The sequence below is a fragment of the Tauraco erythrolophus genome, chromosome 1, assembly GCF_009769465.1.
Source record: "Tauraco erythrolophus isolate bTauEry1 chromosome 1, bTauEry1.pri, whole genome shotgun sequence".
NCBI classification, from domain to species: Eukaryota; Metazoa; Chordata; class Aves; order Musophagiformes; family Musophagidae; genus Tauraco; species Tauraco erythrolophus.
The window spans coordinates 91,309,629-91,332,803 of NC_141465.1; the positions used below are offsets into that span (position 1 = coordinate 91,309,629).

General features: G+C 36.1%; 1 protein-coding gene across 1 annotated transcript in view; it reads left to right on the forward strand.

Annotated features, from left to right (window-relative positions):
* The window catches only part of DACH1 (dachshund family transcription factor 1), a 334,610-nt gene that overhangs the window by 225,254 nt on the left and 86,181 nt on the right, over positions 1 to 23,175 (forward strand). The window contains exon 4 of the mRNA XM_086611701.1: positions 21,660 to 21,832. Within this exon, the coding sequence (XP_086467827.1) occupies positions 21,660 to 21,832 (173 nt within the window). The remainder of the gene's footprint in view (positions 1 to 21,659; positions 21,833 to 23,175) is intronic.

Here is a 23,175-nt window from a genome sequence, read left to right on the forward strand (position 1 = left end):
ATATTCATACTCGTTTTATCGAGAAAGCTATAGAAACTTTGAATTAAAACTATCATTCTGACCTTTTAGTTGAGTTTATAGGCAAGTCCCTTTTTATGATCACTAGCAATTTTTTTTTTTTTTTAAAGATGCGGGGAAATTACTGTTACATTAGTTACATTAAATAATTGAGAATTTTGAGAGAGAGAGATGTCATGCTCACCTTACTCACACTGTTAGTCTTAGCAAGGTCAAGAGACTAATTGTGGACCCAGCCTGCCCTAAGCCAGTTGCAGTACATAATTGCATGCTGCCCTGGGAGCAGCATAAGAAGGAAATTGTGACTTGAAGCGATTCTGTCTGGTATTTTAGGGGGTAGGGTCAAAACCGGCTTCGGTGTCTGCTCCCTCCCTTCCCCTACCGCTGGGTGGTGAGCCTGTAGAACTCATTTCCCCTCCTGGGCTGCCATCTGTGATACGATAAACCTGTTCACAGAAGAGAAATTCAGAGTTTCTTTCGGAAGGTCTCTGTATCAGACCCGTCTGACTCCTACATGTTCACGCACATCTCTGTTCAGAGTATTCGGTTGATGTGCTGAAATAAAATTAAGAGTTTCATATGGTAACATGCAGAACTTTTTTCCTCCATACAACAGAGATTTTCTTTTGTGTTATGTTTAAATGCCTTCGATGGATCTTGTGTTAATCAACCACTAAACTTCCCCCCTCCACACTTTTTGATGTTGTTTGATTTACTAGTGGTTCTAAGACTCAGCACGAAGCGTTTTACTAAGCAGCTTGTTTAGCCTTAGAAAATGGTCACCAACTAGAGCTATTTACGTAAGGCATTCCAAATTCCTGTGAGTTGAGCCGTGTGTATTTTGGAATGCTTTAACCTCCTCACTTAACTTAACAACTCCCTTTAATTTCATCTCCTTCCAGGAATATATCCAAGTTTCCCTGGGGAGAAAACTAGCAGTCTCAGCAGTGCCAAAGGTGTATTAGCAGAGGTAGAATGCAGATTCCTGTATGTGACTGTGAGCAGCAAATCACCCCTGATCTTTGGACAGGGTCTAACAAGGGGAACATTTGAAGCTTTTAGTGGCAATGCATTCCCCATCACCACAATAGAGATTCCTCTGAGAGTAAACACTTTTATTTCTGAGTATTTAAACAATGAAGCGTGTGCCCTGTTTAACATTATCAGTGACTTTGTTTATCCTACCTCAGTAAAATATAATGCAAGTTTCTTTCTTCCCCCCCTCCCCCCTCAGACTCAAGTAACACTGGAATTCACTTACCTTTCTTCTTGTTACAGTAAATAAAAAAATAATCTCCCTTAAAATGATTCTCTCCAATTCTGAAATAAAAAAGGAAATCACAGATTCTCCCACTATAATTCAACTTTTTTAGCCAGAATAAATACTGGTAACAACATCTGGCGTAATTGAAGCAGGCACAGTGAATTTTCCTTTGAGGAACAGTATACAGTTATTATTGCTTAAACACTTCAGAGGAAACATGAAGTTACATGGTTTTGCTTGCTTAATACACAAAGAGGTTTGGAGTCAGAGATGTTTTTTTCTTTCTGCTGCCTGCCTTCTCAGGCCTGTTAACTGATGCAATGTGGTGGTCTTGTTAGACAATAATAACGGAAACAAAGTTTACTTGTTTGAATTTCAAATAATCATGTAATATCATCATTTACACCAGTGTTTTATTTTAAAAAGCACTATTGAAATAGTATTGAAATAAACCATTTCAGCCATATTCCAGTGCCTGTCTAGGCAGTATGAGTATTGATTATTAAATGCATATTCGGATATTATTATATTAAGAATATTGCATTTTCTTCAAGTATAAAATCCTCTGCAATAAAACAGTTCAACTGGGGCTTATTGCACCCTGATTTACACAATTAGAAGTCTGCATTTTATTTTTCTCACAGACATTCTGTGCTCACATAACTGAAGCTCTTCTGTACTGTGTCAGAGAAATGTATATGCTTGTAAATTAAAACCTGTAATTTAGGTTTAATATTTATTTGTGTGTTTTTATGTTTACTTTAAATATTTGGTAGCAAAGATACAGCTGCATAATCCAAATAACAGCTCAGTAAAATCAATAGCCACAAATTTTAGTAACCGGTGTGAATAGTGAAATTTACTTTTATCAAGTGACCCACGAACAATCCACTCTGCACCACCTAAATGTTACTTAGATTTTCGATTAAGGTCTTGATGTCCCCTGGGAGGAAGGAAGGTATAAATACATGCATAACAAATGTGGTCCTTGAACTTTTATACATCTGTGTGCATTGATACATGCCAAACATAACACACTTCAATTTATTCACCTGCAGGCTTCTGCAGAGACTGTTAGATTGTATGATCTGCAGAGGATACATATGGAGAGCCTTTTCTTGCCCAGCTCCCAGACCAGCTCTGCGAGAGGCTGTGCTTCGGTGGAGAGCAAAGTGCTGGTGGTATCTTTTGAGCTTGACCCTCTCGGAGTGTGAGGGAAGAGCCCACTGAGCCTCAGATATGCCCTTTCTGCATCCCATGAAGCAAATCTGTCGCCGTGCATAGTCCTCGTTGTACAAGTAGTGTGGGCAAGGGCACGGAAATTCACCAAGGTCTTCCTTTTCTCTGCCATTTGTCAGGAAATAGGAGAAACCTTTTGAACTCCCTTAGCTATCTCAGCAGTCAGCGTATTTGTGTAATATATATAGAGTCCAGGGTAGGTACAGAACAGTTGCAGGTCATTTGTCTGAAAACTAAAGTTTTGACACTACTGTGTTTGTAGTCTGCTGCTTTCTTAAGGATTAGGATAAAGCTTGACGATGATGTAAAACTTAGACAGGAAGGTGTTTAGATATGACAGTGCTAAGCCCAGGGTAAATGCGCAGCTGCACCCGAGAAGCGCCAGGTCCCCGGCAGGGCTCGAAGCATTGTTGTGCCTGGGGAAGTGTCCCCCAACTGAGGATGCTCACCCGGCTGCAGGGGCATCTGCCCAATTCAGGACATTACGGCACACCTCTGCAGAGAACAAGGGATTTTTTCTTTTCTTTAATCTAAACTGAAATAATGAAATCATCATGCATTTATAGCAGAGATTTTAAAGAAGCATGAATGATATCAAGATTAGTGATAAAATTGCAAGAGTTGACAACGCTGTAGATGGCAAAACCAATTATTTTTAGCTACCTTTAAAAATGTAACACATTAAACAAGAAATTTGTCAGGAATTGATTTTTCTGAAGTGTCAGCTACATCAGCTGGCACTTACAGTGCACTTTTTGGGCAAGTAACATTGTAAACTGAAATGTGAAGTACATATGGGTAGGAAATCCTTTTCCTGTGAGTTGTCCAATTGGTCTTGCATTGTTCAAAATTACCATCGCCACATACTTACCATCTTTCATTTAGTATACGAAGATTGTGAAACTTTGTAGAAGCAGCCGTTAAATCTTTATTTTCTATTAGATAATTGTATCTGTCTGCTAGTATTTTCTTTTTGCAGTTCAATACCAAAGTATGTAATGAGTCTTTTCTGCTACTTAAGTACATGTGAATATTATCAGAAACAAATGATAATGTATAGTAAGTTTGGTTGTATGTAAGTGTTGTTTTAAATTAATTAAAGAGTATAAAAAAAGATCATGAATCACCTTTAGCAGTATCTGCAAATATAACCTATTCTACAGTTTCTGTGTGTAGTAGACTGCTATACTCAGAGACTAAATGGTGAGTGAGAACCTGACTATCAAAAAGCAATTGTAGGGATCAAAGTCACAATCTATGTACTAATCATTTTGTATTTGAATAGTGACTTCAACCTTATTTGCCATATCTTTGCACTTCATTTTACTTTTAATTTTAAGTAATTGCATCCAGCAGATGTCCTGATGCTCAAAAGTATCATGTAATCCATATTATTATTGTTTCTACCTATTCATTTATTATCTATGTTTACAAGCAAGAAGTAGATTTGTATTTTTTCAAAATATGTGCTTGGTAAGCACTAAATCTAAGACTTATAAAAACATTATCAATATGTTCTAATTAATATTTGCTCTTTTCCTTAAGCTATTATAAGGATACTTAATGCACAGCCTAAAATTAGAGTTGACAATTGCAAATACAATCCAACCAACATAGTAATAAAATCAATACTTACATTTCCCTTGGGGCCACTATTTACTGTTTGCTGTGCCATTTCCTTAATGGAATGGCAGTTATGTTTGCAGAAACCTTGTAACTACGATTTTTATATTTTAAGTAAAAGCAGCTTTCCTGAAGTAGTATGATTAAAAAAGAATCTGGAGTTGCTTTCAGAAAATTGCTGTAAACATTTTGTAGCCAGTTTTAGCAAGGACTAAAAAGAAACATCTTTTCATAGTAAATGTCACTGAATTCTAAGATGAATTATTTGTAATGTCTAAACTCTTTTCAGTTGCATTGCAATAGACATTTGCCTTAATCTTGAAATACTTCCCTGATTTGTTTTTAGTTTCATTACTCAGTTCAAATTATTCTTAATCACTGAAAGCTCATTTCTATGTGGAGGTCTGCAGTGTTCTCAAAGTGTACAAGGGAGTCTGGCAGTTTATTTGACTTAGCAAATTAAAATAATGGAGGAAAGTATGATCTTGGAGATGAGTCATCGCAGCTGTTGCACAGATCTAATTCTAGTCTTCCAACTTGGTACATCTTTCACTGAAGTTTGTCAGTTTGTCATTATCTTTATCAGGCAGGGCAGCAGGCATTTCTGTGCCTTGCAATATGACTGAGCAGAATATCCTGTACAGTGCAGAGAGCATGTTATAGTTGGCTGCTGCACACAAGTGTTGTATATGTTTGCATATTTGGTATAGTATTTCTCTAATGAGACAAGAGGGATGAGCATGTGATTGAAAATATCTCAGTTATTATGGCTTAATAATTTGTTCCTTATGGGGTTCTGCTGATGGTGCAGTGTGTTCTTGATGTAGATGAGTTTAGGGTTATAGATTCTGTCATACAACATGGACACTTACTTTGGTTCAGTTATCAGGGAATAATTATTAACTGAGTTGCCTTTCATCATGTGGCCATATCCTAAACTTCTGCTTTCACTAAGACATCATTCTGCAACTATTATTTCGAATAGCACTCCTATAAGCAGTTCACTTGTGCTCTGCATCACTGTCTATTTATAGTTACTGTAAGCACATTGCACGTTAGGAACACTTGAATATCCGTTCCATGTGGAATCTTGACATTTCGGAATCTGCTTTTGTTCCACCTGTGGTGATATGCCAAAATTGCAAGATATGAAAGACAAAGGAAATTTTGAAATATGTTCATTTGAAAGTACTGGAATTAGAAATGCTTTGGTTTAGCGATGTGGAAAGTATACATACATTGAAAAATGTGTAATATAGAATCATAGAATGGTTTGGGCTGGAAGGGACCTTAAAGATCATCTAGTTCCAATCCCCCTGCCATGGGCAGGGACACCTTCCACTAGATCAGGTTGTTCAAAACCTCATCCAATATATATCTAATAAATCTATAACTGTTTAATATAAGACAAGATACAAATCAAAGTACACTGAATTGAACTGAAAAAGTACTAGAACAAAATGGAAGTTGAGAATAAGGTACTTTAGTCCAGTTCTGAATGTTTCTGTAACTTTTATGTTATGAATTGCAATGCTCCTAGTAACTTTTCTGTTAGGATGCTTTTAAAAATTATATTGGATCTTGTCTTTTACATGTATATATAAGAATATGCATATATGTATGCATAGCTTTATGTACAGTTTATGTATAAGCTGTGTCTTCCGTAACCACTGTTATAACTTTGTAAAATTTTAAGCTGAAGTTTTTATCTAAAATTTCTTTCTTTGATGTCTGCCCTCTGACCACTATTCATTGTTCTAGGTTTCAACAGCAGTGATGATTCAGCTTCTGCAGAGAACAAGTCAGGAGAGGAGAGAAATAGGAATATCTTTCAGTATTCAAATATTTCCATTTGGTTTAATGCTTCTAAGCTTTTGAGGAAGGAGTTCAAATTTGTCGTTAAGATCACAGTAGAATGACTGATTCTGATCGCTTGCAAATCAGTCTGAATCTGGCTAAGATAGGTGTCTCTGCAATTGTGTTTCATCTGCCCATTAGACTTGCTTAGAAACTTGCTGCTGTCTTGCAGCTGCACTGGTATGGTCCAGACATACAGGTCTGCTTGCTTCTGCTAAAGCTGCTCTTCAGCAGTTTTGCAAGAAAAGAACATTATTTTGGAACTTACAAATTTTGCCATCTAAATTATATTAGTACTAGCATTTTCAGCACTTCACGGCTGCTACCATAGAAGAAAGCCTCCTATTTTGGGGGTTTTGGGGTTTGGCAGGTGTTACTCTCTGCACATTATTAATATAATGCTTTAGGACATCCTTCAAGGATCCTGTGTTTCATGGCAAACTCACTAGATTTCCTAGAATAGGTTACTTAGATCAATCTGACTTCCATGCATATCAGTGAAAAACTTCGTGTAGATCTGGATTAATCCCATCATCAGAAAACAAACAAACAAAAACGCCGTGTACTTTAAAGTTTATTCCAATAGGATTTAATTCCTCGAATCTTAGAATTTGTTTTCTGCAAACCCACGCTACTTAGTGGCATCAGCAAACTTTGTTTTCATTAATATTTGGCCAAAGTAATTGTGTGAACAGAATCCTAGACCCATTCAAGGAAACATATTTTGAAACAGGATATTGAAAATAAAGTCCACAGGACAACAAAAGTCAGTTTGCATGCTGATGTCAGCATTTGTGTGCTGTGATAAAGCCAAGCTCTTTTCATGATAAAGATAAATTCATATCCAAATCTTTAATAAAAAACAAAACTGATGTTAGCTTTTCACATTAAAGTCAGAAGCGTCTTTGTAACTCTTCCCAAAGACTTGATTGTTAGGAACAAAAGTTATGTCCTGTTAAGAAAAAAAAATTAATCACTCAAGTTATTACGTAGGGTGTACTGTGTATTCCAGGCTCAAGCTTTATACTGAAACCTTTGAAGAGGCTGCCCATACCTACCAAATGTTGTAATTGATACAGAATCTCTGCTATACAACAGCTGCAATAACAAGGTGCTGCTGCCTTTACTTTAATCTACCTCTCTTTCTGCCAGTTTATTATGTTTTGAATTTATTCTTTTGTAGATCTGTGAGCTATCTTTCTTATGGAAATTAATCTTTTTAAAAGATTTGTACTCTCATTTTCAAACACTAATACATTCATTCAAGTATCCCATTATTCAGAACCAGCTGGCTTTTTATCTAGTGATATTTACTTCAAAAAGCCAAGTTAAATGGTATCATAGATTAATTCTCAGGGCACAGGAAAGCTTTTTTAGAGAAAAAGAGATTTGGTAATTACTTAGAATATCGCAATAAAATCACAGAACATGTCAAAAATGCATTATATAATCTGTCATAATACGAAACTTAAAAAAAAAAGTTAATTCACTGAATTGAACATAGTATGTGGCATCAGTATATGATTTTTAAGTGGAACATTATGTAAGGATAAAACTTTGCTGTGATTTATAATAAGCTATGTCATGATTTTTAGTTATGTATTTTTTCTTTGCAGAAAGCACTGAAACTTCAAAAAGGGCATTATCCACTGAAATTTCTTACATAAATCAAACTGGAAATAAGACACATTTTACAATTCAATTTAAGATCCCACAGAGACAATAATGTTGCAAGCTGTGCATTTTGCAGAGTAATATAGTAATGTCTAGTTTGCATTTTTGAAAAACCAAATTAATCACACTTTATTGAATATGTTGAAGCAAACCTAAAATTCATCTATTATTAAAAAACTTGTGCAACAAACACAAACTATATTTTATACATAAAGGACAAACTCATTTATTCATTAGGTTAAAACACTTGGAGTTTGCATTTTGTAGCTATGAAAGAAATGACATTTGCTATCTGTTCTCCTTTTCTAAATTTTTCAAAGCATTGTGTTCAGAGTAATCTGCTTGAAAAATTGTACTAATACTTTAACACAGTATCAATCCTGAAGACTGCGCAGAAATCCCTGTGGAAACCAAGGGTAGTCTTGATTTTTAAATTTTCTCTTTTAGCGAATCACTTAACAGGACAAATACTGTGTTATCATGTATCTAATACTCACATAACATTTTATCCCTTGATAGCTTACCCTCAAGATAATAAAGTTTTTAGCCAATATTTAGCATTTGTACCTAGAATCATAGAATCAGAATGGTTTGGGTTGGGAGAGACCTTAAAGATCATATAGTACCAACCCCCCTGCCATGGGCAGGGACGCCTTCCACTAGACCAGGTTGTTCAAAGTCTTGTCCAATCTGGCCTTGAACATTTACAGGGATGGGGCATCCACAACTTGTCTGGGCAACCTGTTCCAGCGCCTCACATCCCTTGAGCTAACATGCCTCAGCAGTACTTTGACTTAGAACTTCTATCTTTGTGCTCAGCTGTGCTCAGTCTGGTACATCAAACAACTTGAATGAAATTTGAGCCTTACTTAACTCGTACTGACTTCAGTCTAAACGAGATTTCAGTCTTGAGCTTTCAGAGGGAAAGATACTTAAAAATGATTTGTAGATGTTTTCTGATTATACAGAATAATTGTGGAATTATGTGTTCTACATCTTGTCAGGCATGTAAACTGTATGCCAAATTTGTATGCCTAATGTCTGGTACTACTACTTATAATTCCATTTCTAGAAATACTGCTCTAAGTTGTTCTGACCTTTAGGCCAAATTTGATTTCTAGGATTTAATTTCTAGGATTATTGTTGCCTGTTAATGCTTTGTCTGTATATTTATGTCTTGGTGATTTAAAAGTGCGAAGTGCAGCTTTTACTGAAAAGCAATAGTCATTACATTTCTTTTTATCAGAAATCTATATTGACTATATACTAGACAGATTGTAGAAACAAAGCTTTTGAAAAAATGTTAAAGTTCGTTTTAAAGAGACAAAAATCTTAAATCAGAATAAGAGAGTTTTTAGAATTTAGAAAAGCAGACACAATCTATGTATGATTTTTCCTTGAGCATCAGGAAAACTTCTGATCCTTGTCTAATGTTTTAGTTCAAGGCGTACACTGAAAGAATTTTCAAGCTAAAATTAACATTGCTGCATTTCTTTTCTTAAGCATCATGTATTACAAAAGATCGGTTCGTTTGTATTTTCTTATATGCAAGAGTAGTAACAAATTTGACAAAACATTATGCACAATTCTTTTTCTTTGCACATGCGTATTAATTGTGTCTGATAGAGGAAGAGGCCTCTTAGGCCCAGCTGAGAAGTACTTAAAGGACATTCATGAGAACGTTCTCAGATGAGTTTAGTATACAAGAAAATGACATGGTTTTACAGTCCAATACTTCACAAGAATCTACTGTGGCTTGTTTTTATGCTGTAATGGACACAGTGGAGGTTGGGTTGTGCTGAAGTTGGACAGATACAGTGGTTAAGATGACCTGACATTATTTATTTATTAGGGATAATCCCAGAATACCAGTCCTAGAACATCAGACTGTCCCAGCTGGCCTTAAAAAATATTTGGGACTCTGCTTTGTCTGACACTTTCATCAAGGAGCAGACCTGGAAACCTATTCTCAATGCTATAACAGGGACATGAGATAACATGCTCATCTGCTCTTGAGTGGACAGCATCATGGTTCCTTGGGTTACACCAAGAAAATGCTCATGGTAGAAGCTAATGGTTTGCCATTCAACAACATACCTAGCACTTAGCACTGAGTATTAAAGAAAACACTAGACAAAGATTTACGTCCAAATCCAGTCATTTGACATGAGGTAGCTAAAAATTAGCAGTGCAAACTTCTCTGTAGCGCCTAATGTTCCGTAATGATGGGTTGTACGCGATAAAACATGCCGCCAGCTCCAGTATGGTAGAACAATTTCAAGCAACAGTCAGGTGCCTGGCCCCCATAATGGAATCCAGGCAACCAACTGATGTGTTTTCATATGGCTTGGAGAAACCTGGGATGAATGATGATCTGCAAATATGTGGTACTGAGTTGGACATGCTAATGCATGGTAACATCTCCTTGTTTGTAGGGCTTAAGTCTGAGAGACTTAAGTCTGAGAAACGTAACACCAAGAGGCATCTTTATCTGTTTGGTGTGCAGAGAATCAAACATATGCCACTGAAGAGGCATCTAGTGACAGTCTTTAAAGCGCCATGCTCACCTTGTTATTATATACTAGCCACCATTTACACTCTAGTTGAAAGGCTTGTCCAGAAAGCAAGAGAGCTGAGAACAGAAGTTATCTTTGACAATATTGTCTCCACAATTCTGACCTTAAGAATATTATAACTCATTGAGTCAAGGCAGGGTGAAGAAAAAGTACTTTTTTGTCTGTCCTATGTGTGTACCTACTGTCTCTCCTGTTACGTACCACCCCTCATCTCTGACCAGCTGAAGTACTGGCGATGAAGGAAAATTAATGTCACTAGGAAACAGAATAAGATGTGCTTATATATTTTCCTGACCAGTGAAGAACTCTACCATCCTGATTTTTACAAGGTGAGATAGATCTGGATGTAAATCTCTTGCTAGGAATTTTGTCTAAGACACAAAGTTAGACATACTGTTTAAAGTAAAATTAAAAGGTGCTTGCATTCTGCACAAATTGGTTTGATATAAGATATTAGGATGACTGTAAGTTCATGTGGGGTTGGTAAAGTTCAGAATACTAAATCTTGGTATAATAGCTTAGGAGAACTTTCTTATCCTAGAACAATTACAGGGGAAAAAAAAAAAAGGAGACAAATCTAAAGCCAATACTGAATAAATTATCATAGCATGCTATCATTCAGTGGCAATAGGCTTTTGTGTCAAACACTGGCTTGGCTCCTTTGCCACTTCTACAGTAGGGGAAAATTTTTGCCACTAGAGATGCCTATTGGTAACAGTGGTCCAGACTTCTTAAGAAATAAAGAAAAAAAAAAAATTTTGCTTTAAATAACTTAAAGCTAGTGGTGTCATTCCATTTTAAAAGTGAAACAAAAATTAGAAAGTAGTTATCCCCTCTACCCCAAAAAATCACAAAAATCCAAGGAAATATTTAAGGATTTTGCTGTTTAAGATATATCACTATCATATTCCTACCCTCTTAGTCCAATTTCTTACTTTTGGCTGTCGTTGCATTAAGTTTTTACTTTTGATCATTTTTGTAAGGCTCCAATTAGAAAAACAGCAGTTTTGAATGGGGTAGGGTATCAATATGTAAATAAATCGGAAAATATTGGTAGATCAAATCACAAAGAGAAAATGATCCTTTTTGCATAAAAAGCAGCAATTGTGAGAAGCAATTATAACAGATACACATTTATATGTAGATCTTCCTTACTGAATGAGATTTCTTGCAATCTGTTGTCCATGTATACATACTGTTTCTTACAGTATTTTCACACTGTATGCCTTTCAGGGCCAGGACTGTCCACCTGCTCTAAGCATCACATATTATTCCTACTACTGTTGCTACTAGTCATAGTAGTTGTCATTTTTGTCATCATCATCCTAAGAAAACAATAAATCATGTGCAGGAACAGTTTCAGCAGTCCAGAAACAAGGCTCGGGATCCATGAACTCTTAGAGAAGGTTTCTTTCTTTAAGTAAAAGAATGGCACAGTCATCTGTCTTGGGACATGGAAATACAGAAAAAACCCTAAAGGCTTAAGTGCACAATGAAGTTACTGTAGCATAATGAAGTACTGAGTAACAGCTGAGCTGTAATAATGATTCTTAGTCCACGGTGAACACAAGATAATGTATGTGTTAAACCTCAATGAAGGAAGCATGATTGACGGTATGATTTTGTTCGCCAGGCTGAGCATGCTGGACTTTGAGCTGGTAGACATATATGCTCCATACACAAATGCAAGTGAAAAGAGGGTATTTTTTGGTAAATGTCTAGCTGACAATTTGTTGTACCGTTTATGTGTTTACGTGTGGTTTGTATTTTGTATGTGTGTGTATGTGCGACATAAAGGTAGAGATATGCACGCAGATACATACATATGCGTTCAAGTAATCATGAAGTGGTGAAGTTGTGTATCTAAAAGCTAGAAAAAGGGCATTTTTAGTAATTATAATGATTATAATTGCTGTTATAATTATTATCACTGGATTCCTTTGAGGTGTGAGCCTACTACATACTACAAATTTACAAAAAGACCGTATAAGACCTAAAAATTGTAGCCCATATCATAATGGTCATGAGAGAGTTAAATCAAAGCTGTACAGACAACTCAAGATTAAGACAATTCCTCCTGAAGCTTTGAGTTAGCACCTGCTTCCCGAAGGAGGAGGAGATGGCTCTACAAGCCTCAGAGCTCCTGCAGTCTTCTGGCTTTCCTGCAGCAGGTTTCTAGTGTAGAAGACACACGGCATCGATTAGGAAACCTGTGTTCCCGGGGCAAGGTACGTCCAGCCCCACACTGCACATCAAGCCAAGATCTGAGCACACACAAATCTCCTTTTCCCTGAACGGGAAACACAGCCATGTGCTCTGGAGAGCGTCTGAAACTTGTTGCAGCTGGTGGGTTTTCATGCAGCCAACTTGTGGTTATTTTCCCAGAGAGCATAGGGATGTAATTACTATGAGACCTTGCTGTCAAAGTTGCTTAAGACTGGATATTAATCTGTTTATTTTTAAGGACTGATTTTTTGATAACTTAGTCTTATTTTCTAAGAACATGACTGAAAAAATCAATGGGTAAAAATCTGAAGAATAATGTTTAAGAAAGTATTCTGTGTGCAGCCTTTTAGAGGCTATGTACTGTTACAAATTCGTGCAATATTTGTGCTGGAAATTGAAATGTTCCAGTTTAGTTCAGCAATTTTTTTTTTTTTTTTTTTAAATCATCTATATGCCTGCAATATTTCAACCTCCCTGCTTTGCGTTTTCATCCCTGGTGCATCTTCTTCTGAATAGACTGAACATGAGTTTACAGAGGTCTTGCTCACTTTTAATTTCAGTACTTCAAGTCCAGTGTATCTTGTGTCTCTTATTTTTCCGTATTGTAACATAGCTGAAACAGGTGGGGCAAAGTGTTCAAACTAGTGGTATATATCTTTCTGGTTACAGAAGACAGCGGGATATTGGGGTTTTCACTGTATGCACTTTATGTATGCATAGTTTTTGCACTTCAGTATATTTACGGAGGATTTTCTACCATTTTTTTCTATTAGTTTATTACATTACAGGACTATCAGCTGTATTTAGGTATCCTGAAAATCTGCAGGATTTTTCTTTTTGAGTTAAACGGATAGTAATTAAGTTGTTTTTTTCAGAAAAACTTTTTGGGTAGTTCAAGATAATTCTTTAGTAAAAACTAAAAAAAGGAGAAGGACAAGTTACCAAATAGATATATAGTGTATTGCTTTGGTTTACTTTTTTTTAATTATTTTTTGAGCACTGCTAATTTAGAATTAGATGCTCTAAAACTCAGACTAACAGTAGTTAATCGTCAGAAATCATGGTCCGCACCGGCTGAGGAATTGCCTGCATCAGATCAATGTACGTGTTAAACACAAAATCCCATCCAAATTCACATTTTATGCAAAGCTTAGGCACTTGCCCATAGGTCTGAATCACAATGCTGTCACTCCGAAACTCAAACCTGCATTTTTTTTCTTTGGATAAGATTCTTGACCAGTCTGTTTTAGTTTCCACTGTACTAAAATGAAGCCCGTTACACTGAGCCTGTTATACTGATTATACAGAGAAAAAAAAAATTAATGAGGATAGCTTCTTTCTTTATAAATTGAAGCAACAGGGGATCTTATGCTAAAACAACTTAAATTCATATTTCCCAGAAAATGTTCTAAACACAAAAAGTTTTATAATACTCAGTTGAGAATGTTCTATCTCACTTTTTTCTTAAATGGGAATATATAGTAGTAAATGAATTATGTATTAAATGAGATTCTTTTTTATAAATAAGCACATACAACTATAATTGAGATGTTCACTGAAGAATTTTTTATGTTTATCATGTTGAAAGAAAGAAAATGTAGTTTTTTAATGCTTTTAGTTGTCTTCTGATAGCTCATTAGTCTTCATATTATAAAAACTCTACATCAAGGGACTAGCTGTAATTCTAGCTTTCTGCTCTGAAATTAACATATTTGCCCAAGTGTATCTGACAGTAAAATGTTGTCCAGTTATTATTTTCCTGAATACAGTGTGTACAACTACATCTGATTTTTTTTTATTTTTGATGATGTCACAAATTTACTTTTACATGTCTAAATTACACTTTTATCGTATAATATTGTATAACCATAAAAATAAACTGCATATTATCTATGTAATGAGGCCAAGTTAGGTATTTGTGAAAGGAGACAAATGGAAAATCTATTTTTAGGTAAACGTCACACAGCCTGTAACTGAGTTGCTGAGCTTTCACTTATGTTGGACAGTTTCATTATTCATTAAATTGAATTTTAAAAAAGCTTGTCCTGTGTTAATCTTTTTGGTGAGATAATGAGGGATTAGTATAAAATATAACATTTATGTTCCATGGGATTCATTGTCACAGTAAAAAAAAATCTTTCACTTCTTAGTTTATATAAATTCAGTATTTTCTGATTCATGATTAAGCATATACTCTGATTTTCAGCATGTAGATTCTGTCTTATTTCCTGGAATTACGGGTTTGTACTGTGGTTTTTATTTATCAGAACATAAATACGGAAAAGCTGAGTAAAGTGGATACAAATCTGGCTCACAGTGCGAAGTGCAGTTATCATTTCTCTACCATTGCCAGGAAAAACCTATGCAGTAAAATTAAGACAGTGAAAGAAGCAGTGGACATGATTGAGGCTAAAACCTGTTTTTCAGATTGCTACTGTTGTCTGCAAAGAAGAGACCGTATGTGATTTCAAAGGTTCTCGTGGCTTCTTCTTTATGTATTTCTGTGGGAAAAGGTTTATCAAAGCATAGTCCTTCTTTTTTTCAGAATTTGCTGCTATACATATTTATTCTCCATCGTGATAATAGCAGAACTACAAATACCAGACCCATAAGCCCGCTACGTTAGAGAAAATTATAAAAACTTTCTATTATCAGGCCACATTGCTCATGGTCTGTTTAAGAGCGTAAGCATGATTATATAACCATAAAATAACAAGGCAAGGCTTTGTGAGAGAGAAACAGAATAGTTTAAAAAATCCTTATCTGGAGCAGAATACAAAGTATGCCAGAGAAGTCTGGGGAAACTTTCTATTTTCTTGTGTCCTAGTACTTGCTGTTCTGATCACTTTGTGATCTCGGGAGAGATAGTAATAATTCGTTAAAAAACTGTCAATAATATGAGACAAATGTTTACATTTGACAAAGGTCTTTTTGCTTTTAATGAAGCAGCACTAACATAGAGGTCTTACAAAAGTGCCTTTATCTGTGGATGTTTGTCCTTTATACAGTCTCACAACACTTGTATATTGCAGGTAAGTACTACAGCTGGCTTCAGGAGACAGAATTATACAAAAATGGAATCACAAGTTTATAGCAGTTCACGGTCTAAAGCAGCAGGATTTGATTTGGACAGTTTTATGAAGAGGTTTTCTCACTGTCAAGATGCTAAGATTACCAACTTTTAGCACGCTGATTATGCATATTTTCCAGTGGACATAAATAGCCTTGGTAGCAAACAGTCCACTTCAGAAAAATGAGCCAACACAGCTGATACTGATGCTTTGTTTGGTAATTGTTGCTGAGATACAAATTGTTTCAGCAAACAGAAGATAACAGCAAGATTAGGGGACTGAAAGAAGATCAGTAGTACACAAAACAAAAAAAAAAGTAACAGTTTGAGTTAGTAGAAGCTCAGGCTCTTTTGTGGTTTTGCCATGTGATATTGCTTGTGTTTGTAATAGTGCCTGAAACCATTCCTGAGCCAGGGCCTAAAGACAGGCTCAAAGTGTTCTCTGGGATGTCATAAAATATCCAAGTTTTCCACATGAAAGGAAGGGGAAGACCTGAGGGTCTGGCAGATAGCCCAATTTTAATTCCTAAAAGAAAAATAAACGGTTTGATTTAGTTGCCTAGGCATAGGTATGTGCTACTATCTTAGATACCCTCAAGTATCCTGCCCAGTCTGCATCTCCAAATAGCCATGGGGTCTCCTGCAGGTGCTGTGCTGCACTCACCAACCCTGTAAGACATGTCTCAAATTATTTTGGCCATCTCAGGTGATGCGTGTTTAGAGCATGGAGTTGAGTTTGGACTGGAGTCCCTGGATTGAGGAGATTCAGGTTCAGCTGACCACAGATAGGTCTGTCTCCCACAGGGGGAGCTGGACAGTTCTCCAGAGCCTGTTGGCCAGATCCCTGAGGACTATCACAGGATCTAAACTACTCAAATCATGTTGTAGGAACCTCAATTTAGGCAAGCTGAATCCTAATGGGGACAGAAAGAGAAAGGAAAAGGAGTAAGGAAGTAAGAGATGTGATTGCGAAAAGGTATCTGGTATGTTTAGATCAGAGCTTGTTTGTGAGGCTGACGCTGTACGGTCTAGTTTTCTGCTTCATTTTCTCTTTCTTGGCTGCATTACCTTCCAGTCCAGAATTGTTTTCATTTATTATTACCATCCTTAGCTACCTAATTGTGCTACTAATGAATACAAATAATCCAGGCATCAGGCTTTTGCAGACCCACTTCAGTGTACAAATAATGGTTTGTTGTGTAACCGCTGATTAGGGGAGAAGTTAACTCGCATTATGGAAGATATGTGCTGAAATGTTGGTGATGGGGAAAACACTGAATTCTGTAGTTCGCCTTTTAAATTGTGAAAATGTATTATCAGTTTTGTTCCATCAGGTTATCCGTGATGAGTAAGTGTGAGACAATCTGAGCCCAGTTTTTAAACATACGTGCTTACATTTGGAACTTCAATTTCAAATTTTTGAGTGCTCGTGTTAGCACTATAGCACATGAAATACATAGCTGGCTACCAAATTGCCTATTCAAGTGCACACGTATGGGGTTTGAGCACTCAACATTAAGCATCTGCATTTCAAAATCGGATCCCTTGTGCTTGAAAGCCTTGAAGATGCTACTCTATGGTCAGCCTAGTGCAGCATCAATTGAAATGCAGTTTGAATGCAATGTAGAGCTTCCAATTGCTGCTTCAGAAAGTGTTATGCTGAATCTGGAACACTTTGCATAATTTAATTAATTATGCCACTAAAAACTGATTTTCTCTCAATTTAAACCAAACAGCTTTTATGAGGGTGAACTGCAGCACCCAGGGATATCAGGTGTCCAAGCTTTTAATCCTATTACAAAGACTTGACAACCACTGATGGAAACTGGAAAAACATAAGCCTCAAGCAGGGCAACAAGTGAAGAGGAAGAAGGCAACAGATTTTTAATACTCTTCGAAACCACTGTACGCATTAAATCAAAATCAAATGTAAAAAGTGACAGAACTGGTAGCTTGCACTCAGTTGTGCAGACAGTGAGTAGTGTCTAAGGAATAACACTTACTTTGCTTTGACGCTAACAAAAATAACTGTTTCCTCTAAGAGGAAAATGTTCCGCTTAACTAACGTAAGAAAAACACAGCAAATGGCCAAGACTATTTGTATCTCTGTCTGCCCACTTAAAGTGTTCGGGAGTGCAACGGCCCGCAGTCTGAAAGTGGTTTCTAATATTACGGATTGGATTCTGTCTATGAATCACTTTCCTTGTAAACAAATCTTGACAGATGATGCCAGGCTACAAATACTAAAGAATCTGTCACTGGCTAAATGCTGGCCTCAATACTTTGCTTTCTGAAGCTTGTCCTCTCCCTTCCAATTTATTATTGGGTTCGATATCACTCTAAAACAATAGGCATGGCAATTTTGAGGCAGAAGGGGGTACTGATTTAGAAAAGCTCTAATTTCTGAGCCACGTAAGTAGTGCCATAATTGGCAATCTATGGCTGACCGTGAAAAACTTTGTGACCAGGTTAGGAAGGGTCACAGCAGAATTGACTCCATCTCCGTATCAAACATCAGCGTGTAACATGGAATTAACTGTACTGTAGATGATCTTGCTAATAAATGAGGAAAAGATCTTATTACTGGGAATTCACCAGCCCTATAAAATGCAAACATCTTCCTTGCGTATAATATTAGCAAATATTCATATAATTACTAATATGTATATGTGTGTTATATGTATTCCTACATATATGTGACATATGGATGGGAAAGTACAAAATATTAAAGAATTTATAAAATGCTGACCTTGTTAAAATACTGTAACTTTACATGTAAATTACAGAATTTTGCTCTAGAATTTGCTCTAGGAAATACATTTTACAAACATATCCTTTTTTATCCCTGTTTTTTATAAAGAACGAAAAATAAATGTCCAAAAAAAGAATTTTCAGTGATGATGAAGATGAGGGAGTTCCTAGTTAACAAAACAAGACATTCTGGCTCAGATTCATCTTACTTAAGCCGTCTAAGTCTGAGCCATTTGTGAAAGCTTCTTCTGCAGTTACTGTACCCACGAAGGCATGCCCAGAGGCCGTTCATTCCATTTGTCTCTTGCAGTCTTTCCCACTTCATTTCATGTGGGCATTGCCTGATCTCCAGGCAGTGCTGACTTATCTGAATCGCGGTGCAATCACACTTAATGCTAAACCAGCCAGCGTAGAGGGCCTGTGCTGCCTTCACGTTAGCCACAGCAGGACAAACAGTACCACATCCAGCATGAAACCAGGGCAAGATGGACAAGCAGCGTGTGCTCTGCTGCAAGATCTGCCAGAACAAAGTTCTCGCCTCGACTTTTCTTAACAGATGCAAAAATTAAGATCAGGCTTGTTCCTGCTCAGGATTTGACATTGTGTAGTCAGATTTTTGGTGGTTGTTTTTTTCATGAAGCCTTAGGTGCCATAAAAACAGCTTTATTATTTTATGGACACATATTCTATGATGGGATGAACAACTATTTGGAACTACCTGTTTTCCTCTATTGAATCTGCATCAACACTTACATGCTGGCTAAAATTGAGTGAGATGAACTCACTTTTTGCGTTTAACTCTCGTTTCCAGGGTCTCATTTTTTATTGGAAGAATATTCAAAATAAGTGAAATGTGTGTGTCACACAGGCAAAAAGCACAAAATTGGAGAAAAGAAAATTAAAAGGAAAAAAAAATATTTTTCCAGCTAAGGTTTAGCTCCTTCAATTATGTATGTGTTTGAAAGTAGGTTCATGTTTTTTTGAGAGTCTCTGAATTCTCAAAATATAAGAAAACATGTTCGCTTATCAGAGGTGATGAGATTCAAATCATGTATTAACCAGCTCAACTATGTACACTGCATAAAGGTTATGACAATTTCTTGTAAAATAATAAAAGTATCTCGTATAATTGATTCTTTTCATTGTTTCATAAAATTGCTTTGTTTGATTGCGGAGTTTGGACTGAATTTTCATTACCTACTTCTGAACAATTTACACTGGGATTGAGACAGTATTGAGCTAATGAGTTAGAATTTATATTGAGCCTTAACTGTCTTCATGAAGTAACTAGGGAAAGAAAATCATGGCAATAATGGAGTATTTTTCATTATAAACTATGTTGTACAGCGTTTACAATCAGGTTTTTAATAGATCTAGAGAAATTAAATTGGAATTCTACCAACTTTTGTGCTTTTGTCATCCCGTGAAAACGATGTTAAAAAATGTCAAGACTGATGTGCTAATCCCGTTTCTACTGAAGTAAGGAGGAGGTAGTATTAGTCCTGTTGTTTTTCAGGCCCTGTTGTTCTTTAAGAAGTAAGATGTGTATAGAAAAACATTTGGAAGTATGCACTTTGCTGTAATCCCTAGTGCTAATTAGAAATTGAGTGTAGATAATACAGATCTTGACTGGTGTTATCCTAAAGTCCTGATCAAGACAAACTCCCATGAAAACAGTAGAAACTTTCAAAGTCAGGAGGGTGAAATTGTGCTCTATATGAAAAAAGAAGCAATCATATATTGCTGATGTGTATATTAATACTGCTGACAATGCATGCATTTATACATCTTTATTAATATATTCAAACATTGTTTATTGATTGCATATGGTAAATAAACTCATACAATGAGTGTATAGATTACTTTGTATGCGTAAACATGCGTATACTGAATCTCAGCATTACACATAAATACACACCATGAATAATATAAGTCATCAGATTGGAAGGTTTTAAACTTTTCGTTATATATAAATGTACAAATGAATAATGTTATATGAATTTTTAGTATTGTCATTTAATTATATCCTTCTGCTTAGTTCTTTGGGTGGTTTTTATGAGGAGGTCTGCAATAGTGAAAAAGGGTATTTCTCAAATATGTGACTTATTGCTTGTCTCAATGCTTATTTGTCCGTATTCTTCCCTGATGTTAGTCCTTTCCACTACCAGAAGACTGAAGGAATTGATTAATAGTCCCTTACATTTTAATTAATAATATGAAATAAAAATTCAATATACAAAATAGAATCATCAACCAAGCACATATACATGAAAGTTGGTACCTTCAATAAATTAAATTTTTAGTTATTTCCTAAATGTTTTTTTATTCACTAATACCAGAAGAAATGTGAAGGTAGTTTAAATTTTAATTGGCTAACAGGCAATTTTTTTTTTTTAGACATCATACGGGCAAAAATATCCTCTATGTATAAACCAAATACCATATGTAATTTTACTTGCTAAGAATGACAAAAACGTATGTGAAATATACATCAAACACTAACTTCATGTGAATGAGTACAACTATAATACCTTCCCCCAACCCACATATTAAAAAAAAATAAATAAAAAATTGCCACTTGCAAAACAGGTTAGATTGCTAGCCTTGCTTGTAAATTCAGACATCAAAAATTGGAGTCTTCCTTCATCCAAATAATATATATTCATTCCCCACAGGGAGCAGTGATGGTTCTTGGGATAAAGAAAAGCTTCAATCTCCCCCAACCCAAGGATCACAGGCCTCTGTTAACCACCCCAACTTGCCTGGACAGCATAATGTTCCAGTTAGCCATCCTCTCAACCCTCTTCAACAGAACCACCTTCTGCCAAATGGTACGGGTTGACATCTTTCAGCACTAACATCAGCAGTTCTCCAATTCCTGTCTTTGCGTTTATATAAATAGGCTATGAAAAATCAAAGATGTGGGGAATATTGGAATACTTCCTTTAAAGTATTAAGCAGGGGAAATGGAGACAATAAAGCATAAATACATATGCAATAAAATTGATACTTAAAATAACTGCTAACCTGTGCATCAGTGGCATAATAATGCATTGCTAAGGCACCTTACAGCAGATATTAAAAAAGATAATAAACAGCCATTGCTTAGCAATGATATCATACATTACACTGATACAAACAAACTAAGAGGTCTAATAGCCTCTCTTTGTGGCTAGAAACCCTCTATGGTTGCTAGTGATTTACCCATGCATATCCTGGAAGAGAACTGGCATGTAGCTGCTTTGTCCTGCAATGTGAACCATCTTGTCACCCATCACTTGAATATTGTCCATCAGGAGGAAAAAAGACAACGTTCTAAAAAGATACATAAACCTGTTTCCCCTTTTTTTTCTCCCACTAGGATTGGAACTTCCTTTTATGATGATGCCCCACCCATTAATTCCCGTGAGCCTACCTCCAGCATCTGTCACGATGGCAATGAGCCAGATGAATCACCTTAGTACCATCGCCAACATGGCAGCAGCAGCACAAGTGCAGAGTCCTCCATCCAGAGTTGAGACATCTGTTATTAAGGTAACTATATATGGAAAAAAAAAATTAAAAAAAATTCTAGTGCACTCACAACTGTCATCAATATTATAAAGGTGGGTATGTGTCACATGTTATAAGGTAAGTCATAAAGTCAATAGGTATAAGAAACCCAACTGTTGTAGCTCTGGGAACACAGTAGGCTGCTGGTGGCCCATATTATCTTCTCAGTTCTTCTCCCTCTCTCTAAATCGGTATTAAAACAGTGCTCAAGTTGAAGCATTTTCATACAGAATACACAGCTTTCTGGTTTCTCATATTTCATAGGCTGTCATCTAACGGCAGTATTCCTCAAGATATCAAGGAAGAAACTTCTTCCTTCTTAAATTAGAAAGGACTGTTCTTCCAACATTTAAACCTAAGCATTTGAACTAAAATGCTGCAAATTATCTGAACAAGGCTGAAAGGCTTGATACTTTACCTGTGCAGAATCTAAATTTCCGAATCCTGGAACAGAATGAAATGAAGTTGCACAGGGCAGACCCAGTAATCTGCCAGCCAGAACTATAGTATTGTAGAGATATCACAAAAAAATCTGATATCTGAAATTGTTTACCCATTTTAGGTTTTGTTTGCTGCTCGTAACTAAATCTGGTTATAGAGGTATTTAGCAGACGCATGGAGTCTTCTCTCCTTCTTACTGAAAATGATCTGTTTCATTATAAAGACATTTCCCTCTACCACTAGACATTTGTAATTCGATTTGACATTAATTCAGATATCTACATTTTACCTGTTATCCTTCTTTAGTTCTAATAAATGAGATACAGAAAGTACACAAACTTTAGTGCTTTTATGTAACATTCATATGTTAGAAATAGACATGCAAAGGCAAGAATATTTGATATTTTAGGGCTACGTTGGAAATCTGTCCATTAATGCAATTCCTTTGACAAAAAAAGGATAAACTTAAAGTCTCGTGGACCTTCAGATTGAGAATTGCCAAAGTTTTGACATTCATGATGATTTAAGCAGAGTGAAAAGGTCTGGCTATTAAGACATTGAACATGCTTGTGCTCCTGTCCTCTTTAACCTAATAAGCCAAGAATCATAAAGAATCATTCAGCTAGAAGTCAACACATCTATGTTGCTATCGACCTACAAAAATGTGGTCTGATGACCTTTTTTAGGTACCTGCACCTTCAAACATAAGATCTCCTTTGGAGACCTTCAGTGGCATCCCTTTCTCACCTTTGATGACATGAGGAGTTAAGGCATGAGTTTGAGATGAATCATTAGTTTAGATGCTGTGTCAGGAAGGCTAGATTCCACCCCTAATGTCCATCTTGTCCATATCTTGGGAATATAAACACACTGCTGCTAACTGT